The following is a 22,967-nucleotide window of genomic DNA, read 5'->3' as shown; positions in this document are numbered from 1 at the left end:
GTGTTTGAAAATAAGGAAACTAGAGAGCTGAAAATAGGTTAACTGCACACTTTTTTAGCAGGAAGCAGCACCTTCCATTTGTTGTCTTCTTATGTGTTCTTTAAGGCTTGATAAGAAATGTTTGGCTGTTTTTAAGATGAGCAGCAAAGTACTGCTGTACTGTGCTACCTCTGCATGGCAGTCTGCTTTATAACTAGGAAGTTCTTCGGTGGAAAATATGGAAGGAATGTGATCCTTTTCACTGCAAAATGTCTACAGGGTTAGAAATGACTCGATTTAAGATTATATTTCTGGTTGGGATTTAAACCAGGTAAAGCAATGCATGTTGCAGGAAGACGAATTGACAGTTAAAATTGTGCTATTTTAATTTATATTTTTCAAGGAAATGTTCATCTGCTGTTTTTTGTATGTTCTTCAGGCAAAATAGAATATAATGATAGCCCACTGCCTATATTTGACTGCTCTGGACTTCAAAGTTTTATCTCTGAAGTTGCTCTTGACCACTTGGTCTGTCATCTGTTTCCTTTTGCAGGCTATGATCGATACTTTAACAAATACATCCATGTGCGGAAAGGTGGAATTGGTGGTGTCGCCATGCTTCTTGCTGGCTACGTGGTCCTAAGCTATGTATGGGAGTATGATCATATAAGTAAGTATTACACCAAGGACGCTTCATTACATAATTTGCCACATATGGCTAGTATTCAAGTTAGTACACGTGTGTTTTTTTTTTTTTTTTTTTTTTTTTTTAGCTGCATGTTTTCTATATAGTCTCATTGGTTCAATAAAAGTGTGCATACTGAAAATGCAGTTTTCAAGGAAGTGCAGAGAAAAGAAATGTGTGGGGTGAGCTGCTTATTGTAGAGTGTTTTATTTTCATCTCTTTTGTTTTGAAGACAAATTGTGCTGTCCAGGATACTTGTATTGGATAGTCAGCACTATAAATGGCATGAATGGAGCACTTGCATCTAAGGCTCATCTGTTCATCTCTAGGATTGCTGACATTTTGCAGAAATGTGTACAGCTTCATTGTTTAATGACCTCCACTTTCTTAATAGAAACAGCATTGTGTATAACTTCATATTCACCAAATTTTTTCCACACTTATTTTTCAGCTGTAAAAATGAATAGTCTGCATACGTTTTGATAACATTTGCTAATAAAAAAAAAATCTTACAGATATGTGGCTATGAAATGTACTTGCTAAAATCTTTGATATTTGCATGTGACATTTGTTTGCTTGAGTAGTTGTGCTGTGCACTAGACAGCATAAAATTAGCTGTCACACTTCTAATACAAGCTTAATTCTGTTACTTGACAAGGGTGGTGCCTACATTGATAACATTCAATTTATGATAACATTCAATTTATGATTTTGATAGTGTTTCACTGTTGCAGTCCTCGCAATGGGTTATGCGGCTCCCAGTAACCCTCAGTCAGCCCGAATACCAAAGTCCTTGGTATATGACGTTGGCAGCTGCCGGTTGTAAAACTGATGTCAGAACGTAGAGTATAAAGAGAGGCAGCCAATGCCATTTCCTCAGTCTTTCTTGCCACAGAGCCCGAAGCCGATGCAATTCGCACTAGTGCCGGTCAGCCATTTACCTTTGTTTTGCTTTCCGACTATCAATTTGAAGACTCCTTCAGATAAGCACCCTGTTGGGGATCCTCTTTTCTTGCTTTAACGAATGTCAGATAAAGTTAATAGCTGTCTTGCCTGTGGAAAACAGATTCCTAATGTGCAACTTGTTTGGGCCTTGAGCACGACATCCCCTAACTGTGATCTCTGTGCTTCCTTTAACCCGTGTACCATACCCCATAGAGCTAAGACTTTGTATAAGCATTTCGGAGTTTGGCCCAAGTTTGTTGGTATGGCATCTTCTGGTCTCCCATCTTAGGATATACCTAAGAAACGCAAAGACAAGGACCGCGACAGGCCTAGGGTTAAATCTGCCGATGACGCACTGGTGAAACTGGTAGTCAGCGAGGCACTTTCGCAGCCCCTGCAGTCCACAGATTTTCAGCCGCAAGCCTCTGCCGAGACCTTTACGGAGTCCTCCATGCCACAGGCTGCTATTTTGTCTTCAGACCCTCCGCCTGTCACTGCCGCAGATGGGTCCAGAGCTGCTTGCAGGCACCAGCTTCTGATGCCTCTTTTCGATATGAGACCAGAACCAGACCAGACTACCTTAATTCAGACTTCTGCAGTTGCTAAGCCTTCCAAGTCCCTCCAGATTGCTAGTAAACCTTCCAGTTGCAAACCTACTCATAAGCAGACGTCTGCCTCCCCTCCTGTACCTCCGTCCCAGTTGGTAAAGATGGCTGGTGATATTCTTTCCCTGATTAGGTGCTCTCACCCCCCCCCCCCCTTCAAAGAGGACTAGGGAATTATCTCCTGATGTTTTGACTCTGAGATTCATGAGATTTCCAATATGTCTGCTGGTGAAGGACATTCTCAACTTTTATTTTCTGGCTGTGAGGATTCAGATGCTGAGGACTCTATCTCTTCTGCTTCCCCTCCAGAAGATTTTTCCTTTGGGGATACTTTGAATACCCTTAGGGAGCATTTTAAATGGGAATGTCAGGATTTTCCACAGTCTAAGGAAAGATTCAGGGCATTTTTGGATAAGCCTCTGGCTGTTCCTCCAGATGTCCTTCAAGGATGCATCTGCAGTCCTAACATATGGGTTGTCCTGCCTCAGGCAGCCCTTCGGTTGGCCGGATTCCAAAGTCTGGGTCTGGCCTCGACTGATGTCGCACTTCACCCGACATCATAGCTGCTGTGTATTGGGTATAAAGGCATCAGCCGACGCCATTTTCCCCAGTCTTTCTTGCCGCGTGGTGCCCGAAGCAGAAGCTGTTCGCAAGTGCCGGTCGGTCAGATCCAGAGATTTCTACTACCGAAGACTTCTAAAAAGCTAAGTACCCCGTTGGGGACTCTTTCTTGCCTCAGCCGATGTCAGAAAAAGTAAATAATTGTTTAACTTGTGGGAAATAAATACCTCATAAGGATTTCCACTCTTACTGCCTTCCTTGCTTAGGCCCAGACCACGACGTATCAGCTTGTCTAGCCTGTGCTTCCTTCAACCGACGGACACTTAGACGTCGGTCGGAGTTTGCAGAGGAGTTTTTTGGTCCCGCTTTTGCTTACAAAATGCCGTCGGAGACTCCGACTTCACAATTAGCTAAAAAGCGTAAGGAAAAGGACAGACACTCGCGGTCCGCGGTTTCGGCTGAAACCACGGTTAAGCCAACCGCGAGTGTCTCTGTTTCGGCTGAAACAGAGTCCTCGGTTCTTCCTTCGGCCGAAAGCATGCCTCAGATAGCCGAGGCCTCACAGAGCATGGCTGAATCTGCTACCGAAATTTCCCCTGCTGTAGCAGGCACCCAGGACTTATCAGATACTATTCCTTTAGACATATCTACTCCTGCACGTGGAGCTGCTAGGCCCCCTGCATCTGTGTCTATCAAGGCTTTTTCTAGGGCTAAAGCAGCTAAATCTTCTAAGGCCTTGCCTGCTAAAACCCCCTCACACAGGCCTACCTCTAGTTCCCAAATGCTCAGCCTGGCTGAGGATCTCATTTCTTTGATCAGGGGATCCCAACCTCACCCAGACAGGGCCTCTCAACCCCCTCCATAGAAGAGGCCTAGAACTGAGCCCCCGGACCCTGTTTCTACAGACTATTCCTCGGATGACTCAGAAAACTCAGACCCTCCAGAAGGCCCATATTCTCCTTATGAGGATTCCGATGCAGAAGACTCCATTCCTTCTGCCTGTCCTCCTGAAGAATTTTCTTTTGGGGAAACCTTACATGCTATGAGAGCATTTTCAATGGCAGGGCCAGGATTTTTCAGATTCAAGGAAAAGGCTAAGGACCTTTTTACATTTACCACAGCATAGGCCTTTAGCCATTCCTCCAGTACTAACAGTTGTTGATGATGCATATAATGATGCCTGTACTGCCCCTGACTCTCTCCCTCCGGCCCCTGCCAAGCCCGACAGATAATACAGGGTCCCGGACACACACTTCCACTTGTATAAGGCTCCTATTGCAGATCCTGAAACCATTTCACAGGGCCCCAAAGCTGTAGCAGCTGCCTCTGCCAAAACCCCCCTCCCTCTGAAAGAGAATCTAGAGCATTAGAGAGATGGGGTAAAAAAGTTTATACTTCTGCTACTCTTTCGGCCAGGGCCTTAAACTGTCAATTTCACATGATTCAGTATCAGGAATTTTTGTTAGACCAGCTAAATAAAAAACTGTCCTCTCCTGAACCTATAGACCGTAAGTCCCTTCAGGATTTGGTACATAACACTCAGCAGGTCAGTAATCATTCCTTAAAATGTGGCTATGATGCACTGGAGGCTTCCTTTAGATCAGCTATGACTGGAACAGTGATTAGAAGGCATGCCTGGTTAAAAGAGCAATCCTTACCAGACCATGTTAAGTCAAAGCTCCTAGATGCTCCTATGGAGAAACAAAGTTTGTTTGGCTCCCTGCACAGCAAGTGCTAAAGAAGGTGGAAGAAAAAGCAAAATCTGTCCAAACAGTCAAGGATTTCTTACAGGTCCTACCTCCGAGGTTTAGTAGAAATTGGCCTTCGAAGAATTGGTCCTTTCCAGACACCTCCAGAGCACAGAGAGGCAGAAATAGGCGCCCAAGAGGCAGAGGTCAATCCAGAGGTGCCTACAGGGGACGTCAGTGGCAGCCTAACAACCAGAGAAGTACTGCCACAGATTCAGCTACAACCACTTCCACAGGACAGACACAATGACTTGGCTCTGATACCGCCTACCAGGGAACAACTGGAAGTACCCTTGTGCAGAAAGCTAGCCTTATTTTCGGTAAACTGGCATTACATTACAGGAGACAAATGGATTTTACAGACCATAGACAAAGGCTACAGGTTTCACTTCCACACTCTACCAAAAAAGAGAGGAATGCCAAACCTACCACCAAACCAAAAAACAAACGCTCTAAGACAAATCAACCACCTACTAAGGATGAGAGCTATAGAAAAGGTACCGCCTATGGAACAAGGACAAGGATTTTACTCCAGACTTTTCCTGGTACCAAGGAAAGAAAATCAATGGATGCCTATTCTCGACCTGTCCGCTCTGAACACATATCTCATTGTTCCAAAATTCAAAATGCTGACCCTACAGCAACTTCTTCCCATGCTGGGCAAGGAGTCTTGGCTGGTGACTCTAGATCTCAAGGAGGCATACCTGCACGTCTCTATACGACTAGATTGCAGAAGATACCTCAGATTTCTTGCAGGATCAGAGCATTATCAATTCTCAGCATTGCCCTTTGGCTTATCTACTGCGCCCAGAGTATTCACGAAATGCCTGGCATCAGTAATTGCTCATTGCAGACTTCAGGGAATTCAGATTTACCCATACCTGGACGACTGCCTAATACAAGCGGACAACAAGACCAAATTAACAAAAGATTTGGAAAAGGTTATACAACTGCTACAAGCCCTGGGATACACAGTCAACATGAAAAAGTCAAGGCTGGTACCATCCCAAAGGATAACATTCTTGGGTGCAGAACTGACACATCAAATCAGATGGCATTTCTCACAGAAGAAAACAAAAGCAACTACCACTCTATTTCATGGCATTAACAACACAGACCCAGCTTACAGCAAGGAAAGTCCTGCAAGCCCTGGGTTACATGGCATCCTGCATAATATTGATTCCGCATGCCAGGCTGCATATGAGAAAGTTGCAATGGTACCTAAGGAATGTATGGTCTCAACACAAGCACAGTCTAGAAGCCCAGATTCTAATAATTCCATGCCTGAAGCAAGAATTCCTGTGGTGGGCTCAGGCCTGTCAGTTAAACAGAGGACTGCCTTTCCACAAACCTCATCCAAGCCAGACCATCACCACGGACGCCTCAGACCTAGGCTGGGGGGCACACATGGTGGACAAGTGTATACAAGGCCTATGGACACAAGACCAGCTGAATCTACACATAAATCAAAAGGAGATGCTGGCAGTGAAACATGCAATCCAGACATTCAGACCTTTTCTTCAACAGGGTCACTTGCTGATAAGGACGGACAACACCACAGTCATGTGGTATATCAACAAACAGGGAGGTACACACTCATATCCTCTATGCCGGATGGCAATGGACCTGTGGAACGTGGCCCTGAACCTCAACATTCAACTCCAGGCCAAATTTGTGCCAGGAAAAGAAAATTCACTAGCAGACACCTTAAGCAGAACTACCACGGATGCCCACGAATGGATGCTGCATCCAGACATCTTCAAAACCATTACAAAGAAATGGGGACTACCAGAAATAGACCTGTTCGCATCCCCACACAACCACCAATTGAGGAAATTCTGCACAAGGACATACCACCCACTTGCTTGGAAGGTGGACTCCCTATCCTTCAGTTGGGAAAACCTGACAGCATATGCATTCCCACCTCTTCCTTTGATGCACAAAGTCCTACTGAAGATCGAGGATCACCCAAGGATAATCCTGATAGCTCCAGACTGGCCGAGGCAGCATTGGTACCCGCTACTGAGGAGTATGTCTCGGACACACGCATGGCCTCTACCTCTATGTCCTTTACTTCTAACAGAACAACTACAAGATCCTACATCCAAACTTGAAAACACTACAGCTAGCTGCTTGGAATATTACATAAAGCAAAATAACCCAGATTTATCTCGGAGGGTTAAAGACATTATCCTGGAGGCTCGCAGACCTTCCACAAGGAAGACTTATTCAGCCAAATGGAAAAGATACCTCATTTGGAGTGCAGCAAAAGGAGAAAATGTATCATTAGCAAACATAGCTAACATCCTGGAATACTTAGCAGAACTCTTCCACAATGGCCTGTCTTACTCCTCCATTAAGATTCATGCATCAGCAATTTCAGCAGAATACAACATGGATCCTCCAGTCTTCTCTCATCCTCTACTCAGGCAGTTTCTGAGAGGAATTAAAAATGTAAAGCCTCCAAGGAAGCCACCTTTGCCTACATGGGACCTTAACTTTGTGCTGGAAAAGTTAACACTTCCCCCTTTTGGACCAGCAGCAACAGCAGAATTACAGTTCTTATCTTGGAAAACTGCTTTCCTGCTTGCAATCACTTCAGCAAGAAGGGTTTCGGAATTACAGGCATTAATGGCAGTACAGCCCTTCCTTATCTTCCATCAGGATAGAGTGTCCTTGAGAACTAACCCTACTTTTATGCCAAAAGTGGTCTCCAGAGTATCATTGAACCAAGCAATTCACTTACCAACATTCTTCCCCAACCCACCGAACAGGGGGGAAAGACTACTACATACCTTGGATGTGCACAGGCAATTACGCTACTATCTGGACAGAACTAAGACCAACAGAAAAAACTGACCAGCTTCTGGTAGCATATGCAACAGGAATGCAAGGAAAAGCAATTTCAAAACAGACAATCTCAAAATGGATAGGAAATTGCATTAGATTTTGCTACTCTTTTCATGGAAAGACAACTCCAGAAAACATCAGACCTCACTCCACAAGGGCTACAGCCACTACTACAGCTTTCCTACAAGGAGTGGCTACCAAAGACATTTTAGAGGCTGCTACTTGGAGCTCCGTGCATACATATGCCAAGCATTATAATCTTCCTTTATACTCCAGATCCCGAGCAGGTTTTGCAACTGCTGTTTTGCAAGGGATCTTAACTACACCTTCATTATCTTAGTACCTCCTCCCCCAGTTTGGCTATGGTATTCTACCCATATGTTAGGACTGCAGATGCATCCTTGAAGGACATAGTACAGTTTTGTACCTACCATAAATGTAGATGTCAGATAGGTATGCATCTGCAGTCAGGATTACCCGCCCTCCTTCCCCTCTGTGGTACTCCTAGGGTATTTATCCATCTTGTAGCTAGCTGGGGGAATCTATTATGGTGTATTTGGTTGTATATATGTATATAAATTCTTATATTGTTTGCTCTCTGCTGTTTGGAATCATTTGCATTTATCCAAATTTAGCCTTCCTAGAGGGCACCTGGCATCTGGGGCAAGCAACATTGAGGAAAATGGCGTCGGCTGATGCCTTTATACCCAATACACAGCAGCTGTGACGTCGGGTGAAGTGCGACATCAGCCGAGGTCAGACCCAGACTTTGGAACTGCCGATCAAGGGCTGCCTGAGGCAGGGCAACCCATATGTTAGGACTGCAGATGCATACCTCTCGGACATCTACATTTATGGTAGGTACAAAACTGTACTTTTTGGAAGTTGTGGATGATGTCTTCATGGAAAATTCTTTAACTCCTAATTCTGTTCCTCCTGCCCCCAGAAAACCGGATAGGTATTGTAGGGTTCCTGAAGCTCCTCAATTCCTTTTTAAGAACCCTACTGCTGATCCAGAAATGTTTTCTCAAGGCCCCAAGGGTGTTGGCTACTATTGCTAAAAACCCGGTGCCTTCTGATAAGGAGTCTAGGGCCTTAGGTGGGGTAAAAAAGTCCATACCTCTGCAACTCTTTCCATTAGATCAGTGAATTGTCTTTCACATGCTTAAGTGTCAGCAGCATACTTTGAAGGCTATTGAGGCTAAACTTGGAGATATTCCTTCCATGATGGAGAACAAAGATTTACAAGACTTACTGAATTCTGCCACCTTTTAGTTAATAAGCATTCACTTCATTGTGGTTTTGACACTTTGGAGGCTTCCTGCAGCACAGCAGCGACTGGTTCTGTACTTAGAAGGCATGCTTGGCTCTGAGCAGCCTCTTTCTGAACCTGTTAAGTCTAAATTGCTGGTAGTTCCTTTGCACAGGGACAGGTAGTTCCTTTGCACAGGGACAATCTTTTTGGTAATAAGGCTGTCTGCAAGTCTTGCGGTAGTATAAAAATGACACTGGAAAGATTGTATAGTTCTAAACTCTGTTGGAAAGGATGGATACTGTAGACTGACTTCCCTGGCATCTGCTCATTCTCTGGTATGGTAGACAAGTCGGTGCTGGGCAGCACACAGATTGCTTCTTCACATTGTAGACCATGTGTATTTGGTCATTAATGTTTTTGTTGGTGTGTCTGGCAAAGAAAGATAAAAACCTCATGGTGTCCCAGATGACTAGTGTTTTGATTAGCAGCACAAGCATTGGAAGGGGTGCAGAGGGAGGATGAAAGTGATTTGCTGATGTATACTATAATCTCCTTGGGGGAGGCAGCCTAGGCTTATTGCAGTATGCAGAGTACAAGCCTGGCAGGTTCTGTGCTGCATGAGTGGTGAGCATCTTTAGCATGTGCTTGCAAATGAGCAGACTCATGCATTCACCTATTGAGGACCATGTCCTTTATCTCATCATCATCTCAGGACAAGGGTTGGGTTGAGCCTCGGGGAGGCTATTGAGTCCAGTGCATATGGTGATGAGCTGATGGTTATCTACAAGGAATAAAAAAGAAATTTAATATTTTGCATTAATAAGATTAGTGTAGAGTAATGTGGCTGTGTATGCATGGGGAATAGGCCACTAGTATACCACTTAATCAGGATTTGTGTGGGAGTTTTGTGGGGTCATCGAAGGAAACTGCATAATATGCTGTCAGAAAGTTGTCCCCAGTCTCCCATTTATGTGTTGGGCTTTACTTGATATCTGATTTTATTTATGGGGAGAACGTTAATATTTTTGGTGGCAAGGTTGCCTTGATTCCTGAGATTGTGCTCTTAGTTTCCAGATGTCCTTTTTTATCCTGTTGCAGTATTCTTCACTCGTGGGTATCCTGCCGAGTATCGACAAATATCCGGCCAACATACCAAAGCCTTTACACCTAACAAACAACATATGTCAGAGGTGTGTGCTTACGTTTGACATACGAATGCCTAATTCTCAGAACTGTGCTGCCAGTCTTAACACTACCTTTTGAAACTTGTTCTGCAAGCCATTCAACTAGCAAGCCTTCTAAAGACAAGTGCCATGTTGAGGGTCTCGAAATGTGAGTGTGGGAGGCAGATTCCTCATAACAGTAGACATTTGTTTGGGTAGTGCACATTAATGTACAGTGTGAGATTTGTCAGACGTTTGTCCCAAAGACACGCTAGGCATCTGTTGTCTCTTTCCATTTATTTGGAGAATGAGGATTAACAATATTGGATCACTCATTCATTCCTTATCGGTTCCGACCTCTGAACCGAGCCGGACATTTTCCAAACTCGCGTCAGCTTCAAAGTCTCAAGCTAAACTCTTGCCCACAATTCCCCTCTCCCCGTTATCTCAGATTTAGTTTGCCGCGTTGTCATTCGGTTGTCAAGCTACTTCTCTTGAACTAAGTACAGTTATTTTAGTTTTTCAGATTACTTTTCTGTCAGAAAAGTTGAGATTTCATTATCTCTCAGGTTTTTCTGCTCCTTTCATTACCACTTACCGTGAGGTATTCTCTCTTTTACCATCATTGGTAATCCTTCCCCCTTTTCTCTTACCTTCGGGTAATCTCTTGTACCATTGCTGGTACCGTTTCTATTTAATTTGCTGTCCTGGCAGATGAGGTAGTCTGGGCTTTAAGCTGGGTTTTGATTGTGGACAAACTACCTACTTCTGATGCACACTTTGTGTTTTTATTGTTTGGGAGCCTCTCATTTGTCTGACCCACCCTGTACTATTTGAGAACTTTTCGAATAGAACCTTGGAAAGGAAACGAGCTGTTACTGAAGGGACTTCTTAAATCTCCCTTGTCAGAGGATATTTCTGGGTCGGAGGCCTCAACCCCTCCTAGAGCCCATAAGAAAATCTTGGATGTTCCTACTAAGGCTAAATCTTTGCCTTCATCCCCGGCTGGGGACTCCCACCAACCAAAACCTAAAAAGGCTAAAGTTTCGGCTCCGGAGCTCACTCAGTCAGCCCCAGTGCTTTTGGTGCCTAGACCTTCGGCTCCATTAGTGATCTCGGCTCAATCTTCTCCTGCAGCCTTCACTATATTGGCACCCATGGGCTCCTCAATTCAAACTATTACCACTGTCGGCACAGACCTTGACCGCGTTGGTTCCGAGATCTTCCTTGGAACCAACGCCTTTATTGTTTACTCCAGTTTTGCCGGTTCCAGCTTCAGCACCAACGATCACTTTGGCACCGATCCCTGTGTCGGTGCAGACCATGACCTCGGCACCAATGACTTTGGTGCAGACAACCATTGTTCTCAGTGCGGACGGATGAGAGAGGCACAGAGTTTGCCTCTTCTGTGGACAGGCCTGTTTCTCCCTCTGTCTCCATGAGGTCCACTAGAAGCCTTTCCGAACATGTGTTGCGTCTTGTGGATCAGGTGCTCTTGGCCAGAGATATCCCACCCCTCAGGAACTATCCTTCCTTGGGAGGTGATCACCCATCTCCAAAGACCCCTTCTTATTCTCCTCCTTCATTGCCTTTGAAGTCCATAGATATAGCACAGTCTTCCCCTTCTACAGTCCCCTTTATGGGTATCACAAAGGAACCGCAGTTGCCTTTGTGGCAGGAAAGTTTTGTTATGACCCAGGATGTCAGTTGTGACAATTTGCTGCTGTACAGACATTTAGGGACTCCGGGTCGGCAGGCTGAGCTGCTTGGGGAGGGGTGACCCCTGTCCTAGACATGCACTCCCCTTCAGGTAGACCAGCCTTCCAACTGATGGAGAAGGCTTTCGCTGCTGCTGGCGATACTGGACTGTCTATACCTCCGCCCTCCTGGTACACTGGGTTTCACAAGTCGCACCTAGCAGACACTGGGTGCAAGGGCCTCAGGACATCCCCTTTTCCGCTGTCTTCTCCAGCTTCTCCCACTGAGGAGGTTCACCGGAAAAGTTTGTGTAAGAGGAAGCACATGGAATCCACAGAGGAGTCCCTCACTGAAAGACACAGATTTCGATGAGGGGGAAGGATCCTCTCTGTCACCCTCTGAGGTATCCTTTGGTGATGCTTCTTTGTTTCAGGATTTCGAGGATGACTGGCAGTCCTCTAATCCGACTTCTGAGTAATCTGTGTTCCTGCAGGCCTTTTGTGCCCGGCCCCCTACCTCCTGGGTTACTCCACCTGCAGATGAACTTGTCCGGCTCATTGTGCAGCATGCTTGGAAGGCTCCTGATAGCATCGAAGCTATTCTCTGGAGGCCAGGTAAGATTTTGTCCCCTCCTGCTTCGGATCCCCATTGGTCTAAAGGTCTTCCTGTGGATGCTTTGGTGGCGGCCACAACAAAAAAAGGATCTGGCAGAAGAAGAAAGCCAGACTGTTCATCCGCCTTACAAGAGTCCTGGGCCCTGGATGGATAGGATAGGGAAGTGCACCTTTGCTTCAGCGGCCTTTACTGTCAGGTCCCTGAATTATATGGCACACTTTACCAGGCTTCAAAGGGATCTGATTTCTGAGCTCTCTGAAACCTTGGCTGGTGCCGTGTCTGAGGTCCTTGACAAAGTGGCCTCTCAGCTGGCCACCATTGAATCTGTATCTAACTCCTCTATGCAACTGATCTTGTGTATCAGAAGGAGCAGTTAGAGCAGCGGGATCAGCTGCTGTCTTGAGACGACACGCCTGGATGCGCTTGTGCAATTTCGTGGAACCCTTTAAGGCTTCCTTTCTTAATCCTCCCATTGAGGCCTCCTCGCTGTTTGGGCCCAAAGTTAAAGCATACTGGCCAGATGTGAACAGGACAGTAAGACCCTTTCTGCCGTAAGGTGTCCATTATTCTTCTCCTAAACGTGCTTTCTCCCGAAACCAAGAGTGGGAAGATATGGTTCAAGAAGTCTCTGGGTCCTTTCTGTGACGCACAGGCCAAGTTCTCCCCCAGAGGCAGAGGGGGAAACTTGCAGGGAAGACTCTCCTTTCGAGGCAGAGGGGGTCCGCATAACCAGGGTTCCAGGGATTCTTTCCCTGGTCAATCCTACCAGCGCTCCTGAAGAGCGGCCCAACTCCTTTCCTCTGGAGGTGGTTGGACGTTTCTTCTTGTACCCGTCTGCCTGGCTAACCATCACCACTACTTGAGTACAAAGGATCATAACCAGAGGTTATCGTATCCCCTTCGATCTTTGTCCTGCCCCTTCAAAAAACCTTCCCGACATTCCACCCAGTCAAAGGGAAGAAGCAGCACTAGAGATGGAAAATCTGCTAAGAAAGAGAGTCATCCAAATAGTCCCTCCAAACCAGATAGGATCCTGATTCTACTCTATTTTTGGTGCCAAAGAAAACCCAGGACTGGAGACCAATTTTGGATCTCTGTTTACTGAACAAGTTTGAGAGAGTAAAAAAAATTCCGGATGGTCACAATACAGTCTATCCTCCCGCTTTTGGAAAAAGACTATTGGATGTGCTCGATAGATCTTCAAGATGCGTACTACCACATAAAAGTGGACAGACCATCAAGAAGATTTCTGCGCTTCCGTGCAGGAGCCAGTCACTACCAGTTCCGAGTACTGCCCTTTGACTCTCTACAGTCCCCAGTGTGTTCACAAAGTGCATGGCAGTTGTCACAGCTCACTTGCGACTTCAAGGATTCCAGGTATTTCCATACCTAAACGACTGGCTCATTTCTGCCCCCACCAGACATCTACTGAAAAAAGCCCTGGCATACTCTCTCCTCACTGCTCAAAGGTTAGGCATAACTATAAACCTGGCAAAAATCCCATCTCCGTCGACAGAATTCATAGGGGTTATCTTGGACACACAAAAATTGCAGAGCTGCTATTCTGGAGCACAGAATAGGATAAAGCAACCACTAATTCCAATCCTTTCAAGGGAAAACTGCATGGCTCACTCGGTGCTACAACTGTTGGGTTCCATGGCAGCCTCCATCATCATTGTTCCCCTGGCCAGGTTTCACATGAGGCTTCTACAATGGCTACTGCTCACCCAGTGGTATCCTTTTCAGCATCCTCTTTCAGCCATGATTCGAGTAAACCCACAGGTGCAAACAGGATTTAAATTGGTGGATGACGCACAATCTGTTACAATGGTCTTGCCCCTTCTCCCCCCAGCAACCCAAGGTCACAGTGACCATGGATGCCTCCCTGTTTGGGGGGGGGGGGCTATGTCAGGGACGGACAATCCAAGGCACTTGGTCTGAACTGGAGGCCCATTTGTATATAAATGTTCTAGAGCTGAGGGCGATGCTTCTGGTGTTGCAAGCACATTCCATCCCCTGCTGCCGTCTGGGACAATTGCGATTCAATGGGACAATATGGCGGTGGTCTGGTACATCAACAAGCAAGGTGGAACCAAATCTTACCCCCTTTGTCGAGAGGCCATGAGGATATGGCAGTGGGTGATGGCTACCAACTGTTTTCTTCTAGCAACGCACATTCCGGGAGTTCCAACGTGATAGCAGACAGACTCAGCAAGTGCATTCTTCAACCTCATGAGTGGTCCCTGAATCCCTAGATAGCGGCAGAGATCTTCCACGCTGGGGCAGTCCTTGCTGCAACCTCTTTGCATCCCCAACCAACTTCAAATGTAGCAACTACTTCGCCATGATTCCCCCTCCTGGACAATTGCCCAGGGACGCTCTTGTCCACGATTGGTCCTCTGGTCTTTACGCATTCCCACCCTTTCCCCTCCTTCCCCAGTTTCTGAAGAAAGCCTGTCAGTTGAAGAGCAAGGTGACCATATTGGCCTCGACAGATTTGGTTCACCTCCCTTTGGCCTCACCTACTAGATGACCATGGATTCTCCATCCAACACCGGAGATGATCTCACATCCACAGAACCTGATTCATCCCAACATGAACAGCCTGAAGTTCATGGCTTGGCTACTCCAATTCCCTTGATTGCCAGGCAGAATGATCTTCCTTTACCAGTACGTGATATTCTCATTGCTTCTCATAAGTCTTCCACTAGAATTACTTATCTGCGCAAGTGGAAAAGATTTACCCGTTTGCTGAAAGATAAACAAGTAGACCCCTTTTCAGCACCAATGTCAATACTATCTGGCCGACCTTTTTCAATCGGGTCTGTCGGCCTCTACCATTAGTTCATTTGGCTACGGTTTCTAATTTTCATTTGGCTAAAATTTCTAATTTTCATGAGGGTATCCAAGATTGCTGTCATGTCCCATAAATTGTGCAAGACCTTCATAAAAGGTGTGAAACCTCTGAAGCCACCTTTTTAGAGAACCTTCAACCATGGGATTTATCATTAGCTCTACAAGCTCTTGACAGTGTCACCTTTCGAACCAGCCTCTTGTTTGCGACCTCAAGTATTTGTCATGGGGTGACCTTGTTTTTGGTCACCATTACTTCTGCCAGACATATATTTCTGAGCTTCAAGCTTTATGTATCAAGAGTCCATACTTGATTATTCATAGAGATAGTGTCTCTGAGAACTAATATATAATTTCTGCCTAACGTGATCTCTGAAATGTCCATTAATTGAGCCATTGAATTTCCAGTTTTCTTTTCCCAGTCATTCAAACAGAGGAGAGTATTGCCTATATACCCTAGATATCCACAGGCAAATCATTTTTACTAACCGGACTAAACCCTTTCGTAAATCTGACCAGTTATTTTTGGGCTTTTCTGGACCTAGAATAGGATCTGGACCTAGATTAGGATCTGCTGTTGCTAAGGTCACATTAGCTAGATGGTTGAAGGACTGTGTGACCTTCATTTATACACAATGTAATAACTCGTTGCCTACTACCATGAAAGCTCATTCAACAAGGTGAGTGACAATTTCTGCAGCCTTCCATGCCAGAGCTTCTTTACATGGCATCTGTGCAGCTGCAACTTGTGCTACACCTCATACCCTCATCGATCATTACAAATTGTATTTGGCCTCCAGGGGAAGAGCATCTTTCAGTTCTATGGTGCTCAGGAATGTCCTTCCATGAGGGCCTCCCAGTAATGGAGGTAGCTGGGGACTCTGTCCCATGCGTAAGGAATTAACGAGGATTAACAATATCAGATAAAGAAGTTGTCTTACCATAACATTTCACCTGTATTGTTTATCCTCGTTCAGTCATTAAGACCCTCCCTCCTCCCCCCTCCTGTGGTTTCTAGTGGATCTCAACCATCCGGTTCTCTTAGATTATTTGACCAGAGGTAGCCTCTACCTTCTTTGACTTGCAAACTCAATCTGAGGTAACAGGGAGAGGGGAATTGTGGGTAAGAGTTTAACTTAGTTTGAAGCTGACATGAGCTTGGAAAATGTCCGGCTCTGTTCAGAGGTCGGAACTGATACCCATGTGTCATGACTGAACGAGGATCAACAATACAGATGGAACGTTATGGTAAGACATTTTTGAAGCCTTTGTCTCTGGGGTACCATGGTTGAATCTGCCTACCTCGACATTCATCTGCTCCTTAAGAAGAAAGGCAGAAAAAAAGGAGCATACTGATTCTAGCTGTTGTGTAGCCTTTACTTGGACATCTCTGTTGGGTTGGATGAAAAACCCAAGGACTTTCTGGTGTCAGCATCAACTTCCTCTGCCACTACCCAGTTGGAGGCTGACACAGAGCTGTCTGCGTGCATGTCCGCTAAGGCTATACCTATGACTGGTGCAGACTCTGAGGGGCCTTGAGGGATTCCCCAAACACTTATTATAGAAGCATTGTCTGGTACCCTCATTGAATCTAGGCAGGAGTCTGAACCTGATAGATTGTTAAAGCTGATGTTTCTTTAAAATAGAAGCAGAAAACTAGGCATGCGGTCCCTGTGGCTAACTCACTAGAAAGAATGGCAGGAATTTACTCTCTTGGTGGGGGGTGGGGCTTTTTGAAGCTTTTATGGCTCTTAAGCCCCCTCAAGGATTCTGTTTTGCTTCCATTGTCTGGTCTTTCACTCCTTCCAGACATCCTAGGGATTCATGTGATAAGTGTATTTACTTTTTCCTGACTCCCGAATGGAAGAATTGTCCTTTGGGGATATGGTGGTTGGTGTGATGGAACATTTTAAGTGTCACTGTTTTTCAGGTTTCTGCCACTCAAAAATGTACCATGACCTCTTGCAAATGGATTCTTCTCTGCCTTCTGCAGTCTCTCTAGTGCTTGATGCCCTTTTGGGACTTTTTTTTTTTTTTTTTTTTTACACTTCAGCTTCTCTGGCTTCTGATGCTCTCTCTCCTAAGAAGCTGAAAAGGTTCCATAAAGTTTCTGAAGCCCAATTTTTTTTTTTTTGTATAAAAGCCTTTATTCTGATCCTGCTGTTATTTCTGTAGTCCCTGATAAACCATCCAAGTTGCTGTCTTCTACTGAGCTTTTACCTTCTGATGGGAACAGCTGTGCCATGGACTGGTATGATGGTGTGTGTACATGTGGAACGTTAGCTGTCAGGGCCATTAATTACCAGATCGATATGACTAGGTATTCCGTGGTTCTTCCCTCCACATTTGGGGGCATTTGGCTGATATGCCTGAGCTGATATGCCTGATTCGGAGGGCAAGTCTTGTGCCATTTCCCTTTTTGAGCTCTGCTTCTCAGGTGGCTTTATCATTCTGTTAAATGTAGTTATGATGATGCTGATGCCTTCTCTAAGGCAGCTGCATTTGGATCTGTAATTAGGAGGGTATTCTTGGTTGTACCTCCAGGCTCTGCCTGAAGACATCAAGGCCAAATTATTAGACTTCCCATTAGACATCCAGAATCTTTCCCCACTGCTGCTGCCACTGGATGGTTTAAGACCCTTCAGGATAAAAGTAAAATTATGCAGGATTTGAAACAAATCATTCTGTCTCCTGTTCAGTTTCAAAGAAATTATTCATCTACTCCTTCCTTTGTGGGGCTTTTAGATTTTTTTTTTTCTGGACAGCCACTTGGAGTTCCAAAGGTCAAAAGTCCTTTCCCTGACTGAGTTACTTCTGTTTGACATTCAGCCATTCCTACATCTCTACCAGATTCCTCTGTTCCTCAAGTTGACTGTCTCCCCATTAAGCAGCAGATTCCACAAATACTTGGACATTTTCCATTACCCAAAATTATTTTTATGGTCTGAAAGTCCCTTCCTCCATTTTTAAGCTTTCCTTAGCCTCCTCCTTGTTAACTCCCACATTTTCCTTTAGTCCTTCAGGATGTGGTGGTACTGGGAACAATGTAGCCTGTCCCCTTGTCTCCGCAGGAAACATTTTTTTCTCCAAGATGTTTCTAGTTCCCAAGAAGGAAAGGGTTGTGGAGGCCCATTCTAGACCTGTCCTTTCTCAACACCTTTCTCAAGTTTTCAACTTTCAGGATGCTCTCTTCAGACACTTCTGTTTCCTCAAGCTTTTCTGGTATCCCTGGATTTGAAGGACACTTGCTCCAAATTCCTATTCACCCTTTTTTTTTTCCTCTCTTTCTTCCTGTTGTCACCAGTCCTGTGGTTTGCCGTTTGGTCTTTCTACAACTCCAAGGGTCTTTACCAAATGCCTGGTCCCTGTGGTAGCCTTTTGCAGATTTCAGGGAATTCAAATATTCCCTTAGTTTAACAATCTTTTGATTCTAACCCCCGTCAGCAGCTCCTGCTTCAGGATATTCACTTTACTTTGCTTCTATGCCCTGTCGGGACCAGTTGTTGGGTTGCAGGATTCGGACTATTCCGGTTATGGCTTACCACCCAAGGTTCTATCTTTGGCTATGGCACTGCCATCCTCTGGAGTATCTGGTTCCCCTCTTTCATTGTCTCAAATGCCAGTTCCACTGGTCACTTCCCCAGATTCTGAGAGTCCAGGGCTGCCTTTTTAAGTTGCTCTCCCTACTTAAGAGCTGTACAAGGATACTTCAGTCAAGGTGGGGAGACTCCTCCAACACCCTCAAACTCCAGGGTATTTGTCCCACAACAACTGGCAGATTATATCAACAACAAGGAGATAAAGGCTCTAATTCTAGTCGTCTAGACTTTTCACTCCTTTTTGGGTTTCAGGATCTCAAAAGGTGTTTGTGGTCAATACTATAGTCATATGGTATGTCAACAATCTTGCCTTCTTTGCAGATTGGAGTTTGCAGTCTGCCATCACTTGGTTCCTCAGGTAGTTTACATTCTCTCAGAGCACAGTCTTATGGCAGTGACTCTGAGCAGGTCCCGGACATGTCCTCAGGAATGGATGCTTCCATATGGAGGTGTTTCTTTACATTGTATGGGGGTAACTCCTTAAGTTGATCTTTTTTTGCCTCTTGTCTGAACAGACTCCCAGTTCTGTTCGTGTGCCAAGTCCACTGGCTTGGAAAGTTGAAACCATGTCTCCTTTTTTGGAAGGGAATGTTTGTATATGCCTGTTTCCATCTTCTACTACCAAAAGGTCCTACATATGGGACCGGCCCAGAATCTTGTTGGTGACTCCCTTTTGGCTGAGACAGCACCGGTTCCCCTTCTGTTTTCATCTGGCAAGGGGACAGTCATCACAGGTTACCTCACAGGATGGATCTTCTCACATGGTTAAAGGGATCTCGGATTCGTCCTCACTTGCCCACCCTTCACTTGACACTTTGGGTGATTTTAAGGTTTTGATTTCTTTTAAGCACCAATTTTCTAAGGATGCCCTTTGGGTTTTGCAGAAGGCCAAAAAACCTACCACAAAAAAAATCCTCTGATTCAATGTAAAAGGTTTTCTATTTGGTGTCTCAAGCATGACCTGGACCCTCTTTCTGTGATTATTCCTACAGTCTTTATTTATGAGCCACTCAATTCTGGCTTGACATTTTCATTTGTTAAAGTTCATTAGTCAACCATTTCACTCGTATCTCTGAGTCCATGTCTGGGTTCTAGTTTTGAAGTGAAACAGTTTCTGAAAGACATCCTTCATATTTGGCCTTCAAAAAAGCTTATTCCTCCTTGAGACCTAAAATTGTTGTTGAGAAATTGACTGTCCCCTTGTGAGCCTGCAGTTTCCTTTCTTCCCTTTGACATTTTTTTTTCTGTCCTCTAGTGTATTGTGAGGGGTCCTATGTTAAGTTGCCTGAATTTGGTGAGCTTGATTCAGCTTCGGTAACCATGATGAAGTCAGGACTTTGGTTTCATACTGCCTTCTGAGAACTGTATCCTGGTCCCAACTAAACTAGTTAAATTTACCCTTTATCCACGGAAACCAGTTATTCTTCTCTGGGCGTGTCTTCTGTTTTAAACATGGCCTTCATATCTTGCTCTTTGTCTCTCACTTACTCGCGGTCTCTTGTCTCTGTATCATGCGCATGTACACACATGGTATCTCTGTCTCTCTCACTTGCACATACGCTCACAATCTCAGAAAAACATTTAGATATGAACTTCCTAAGGATTATTGCCTGTCTGTAACCTAGCTTTTTGAAAAAGTGATCTTTAAAGAAAGTTGTTTTTTTTTTGTTTTTTTATTATTATCCTGGTTAGCGTCTATCATTTTAATACCGTTAGTTAATAAATAAAATTTAAGGTGAAGGTAAGCAGCATGAAGTATTAGCTTCATCAGGGGCCGCTGTTGCCTTTTCTAAGAATGACACAAGTTTCAGAAGACAAGGCCTTAAACAAATCCAAATCCATATTCTTTCCCCATTACCAGCATAAGAGCAGTCTGTGATGGGGCCATCATTCAGGCATCCATAAAAGGTATTTTTATGCCCTCACACGTATCTTGGAAATGTAGTTATTACATGCCCTAATCCTAATACTGGGCCCCTGTGGTAAAGCGGATGGCATGTCCCCCTGCCCTTTGCAATTGTAGTGTACCACGTATGTATCTTGGTGGGCAGACACTCTTCCCCCTATGCTGTCCTTGCATCTCTAACACTCTCTTCAAAAGGATTGTAGCTTTGGAAGCCCCACCTCAGGATTGCCACACCCTTCCTCCCCACCCAAGTCCCATCAACCACTTGAGCCAGTAATTAAACTCTAATCACATGGGTTGTATGGGTCACCGTGGTGTGTGATAGATTTGTTTCAGTATGCATACATATGATTAATAGCTAGAGTGTGAATGAGAACATGCAGTTTTGAAGAAAAGTCCTAGTAGAAGAACATTGTAAAGTACCATAGGGGAATCTATGCACTATATTTGGATACCTACCTCCAAACAAAAAAAGTGAGAACTTAAAGCCGGAATGTGAAGATATATAAGCTGGAGAGCTTGAGCCCAGGCTCTGTAGCATTAATGAATAAAATCCTGATTATGAACCAGATCAGACGTTTCTTAGCAGCTTTGGGTGAAAGAACTAGGGCATGGATGACTGGAGCAAATAGCCAATTCTGGTTTATCCTGCGGGGGAGGGTCTCTTGACCTGCTGCATTGCTAGCTCTTAAAGCAGCATAGGATACCTTTGATAGTATTGAGTTCTGAACTGCTACATGCTGCATATAAACTTGGAAGTATTTAGGGGACCTCCCTAGCTGTCAGCTGTGATGGGGAGGGTACCTGTCATACAAATGACTGTCTTCCCTGTACCACAATGTTGTCCACTAAGAGAAATAAATGAGTTAAGTCTTTCATCCTGATCAAGGAATAAAGGAACTATCGGAATCTTGCCTTGACTTGGGAACAAAGGTACAACAAGCTTTCTTCCTGGTGAAGGAAGGAGGAATGAATGGGTTGATGGGGTGATTAGGAGGAACCTGAAGGACAGAAAAATGAGTAGTTAAAACAAATAAAATGCTCGAGTGAAAATGTGTAAATTTATTTTCTTAAAAGTTGGTAAAATATGTACACAGACTTCAGAAGCATTGGCAAGGTCAGAAATCTGTAGTGCAGCTGCTAGCACTAGAGACCTGGAGAGAGAAAGCCCTGACCACCAGCTAGGCCACCTGAGTGTGATTTAAAAGGCTGTTGACCGAGATGGCAGGAGACAGTAGGTGTGCCTATACCAAGGCAGAGCAGGATGCATACTGCCACAGTCCCTCGGAGGATAGCTGATGTTGAGTAGATGTCTTGGAGATGGGCTTTCATCCCTTCAACTGTCTGTCCCTTATTAGAGAGTACATGCTGCATGAGAATATGCAGTTACGGGTGTGGGGCGGGCATTGTGGTTCCCTGTGGTGTTGTAGGTAGGCTGATTCTTCTTCACTTGGGGGGGGGGGTTGGTCAGTCAAAGGAGTTGGCAGCAAGAAGGTTGGTAAGGACACAGGCCACATGGCTACCTGAATGAAGGCCCCTGCCAAATGACTTTCACCTCCTTGATTCTGGAGCCTTCCTGAGGTAGAAAAAAATCAGTAGTGGTATTGTAGAGGGAATTTGACATCCTAGACACTCACTGGAGGTTGTATGCTGCGTCAGCGATGACTTATTTTCCAAGTTGTGTTATGCATTATATACACACAGACTTGGCTGTCTTCAATCAAGCATTCTTTGCCTCTTAAGTGGTGATGCTTATGCATAGTTTCCATTTACGCCCCATTCATTTGTTCCAAATGCAGTGACATTACTGGTAGTTGCACCTGGTCATTTCCTTTATGTGGATAGCATTGCAGCATCCACAATTGTTGCTCTGCTGAGCTTATAAAAGCCTGTAGCATTGTGCACTTTGAAGGTAGCCACTACTTAATAGAGTTGCAGCTATCTAGATTTACATTTATTCCTATAGTAGGTTTTGTAGCTAGGCAGTATTTTTCTGAACTAACTGTTCTCTTTTTTTTTTGTTTGTTTTTGCTTCATTCCCTTATTCAGAGCATGATCGATGGAGGAAGTACCATTAAACTTTTACGTGACTCGTGCCTTCAGTGCATTGTAACTCCAGAAGAACCACTTACTGAAACAACTTTTACAAGCAAGAGCCTGAATCATTCATTTTGTTCATTCCCCTCACAGTATACAGTGAAAAGTTTGCTAGTCAAATAAAATATTGTATTCGATCAGTGGTACAATTTTTTTTTGTCTTCGCGTAGATATTTTGTAAATAAGTATTGGAATACATTTTTGCAGTTTTCTTGAGCTTACTGCTAGACAACTCGGTAACCAGAAAGTTTTCATTCAGTCACCCAGGCTTGACATTTCTCATATTGTTTAGGTGTGTTCTAGTATAACCGTGCCTGATGTTATGTAGTCCAATCTCGCCTACATTCTTACCCGTGGGTTCGGAGCCCGAATGTCTGCTCAGACTCTGCCAAAACATTTCTAGCTCAA

At 44.7% G+C, this 22,967-nt stretch overlaps 1 protein-coding gene across 1 annotated transcript in view; it reads left to right on the top strand.

Moving 5' to 3' along the window:
• The window catches only part of ATP5MF (ATP synthase membrane subunit f), an 88,817-nt gene extending 66,121 nt beyond the window's left edge, over positions 1 to 22,696 (top strand). Inside the window, exons 3-4 of the mRNA XM_044089375.1 lie at positions 533 to 649; positions 22,512 to 22,696. Of these exons, the coding sequence (XP_043945310.1) occupies positions 533 to 649; positions 22,512 to 22,540 (146 nt within the window). The 3' untranslated portion in view covers positions 22,541 to 22,696. The remainder of the gene's footprint in view (positions 1 to 532; positions 650 to 22,511) is intronic.
• The last annotated feature ends 271 nt before the right edge of the window (positions 22,697 to 22,967 follow it).

The sequence above is a fragment of the Protopterus annectens genome, chromosome 12.part0 (assembly GCF_019279795.1).
Source record: "Protopterus annectens isolate FY-2018-M chromosome 12.part0, PAN1.0, whole genome shotgun sequence".
NCBI lineage: Eukaryota > Metazoa > Chordata > Ceratodontiformes > Protopteridae > Protopterus > Protopterus annectens.
The sequence above is the reverse complement of the archived record's forward strand: the minus strand, read 5'-3'. Positions and strand labels throughout refer to the sequence as shown.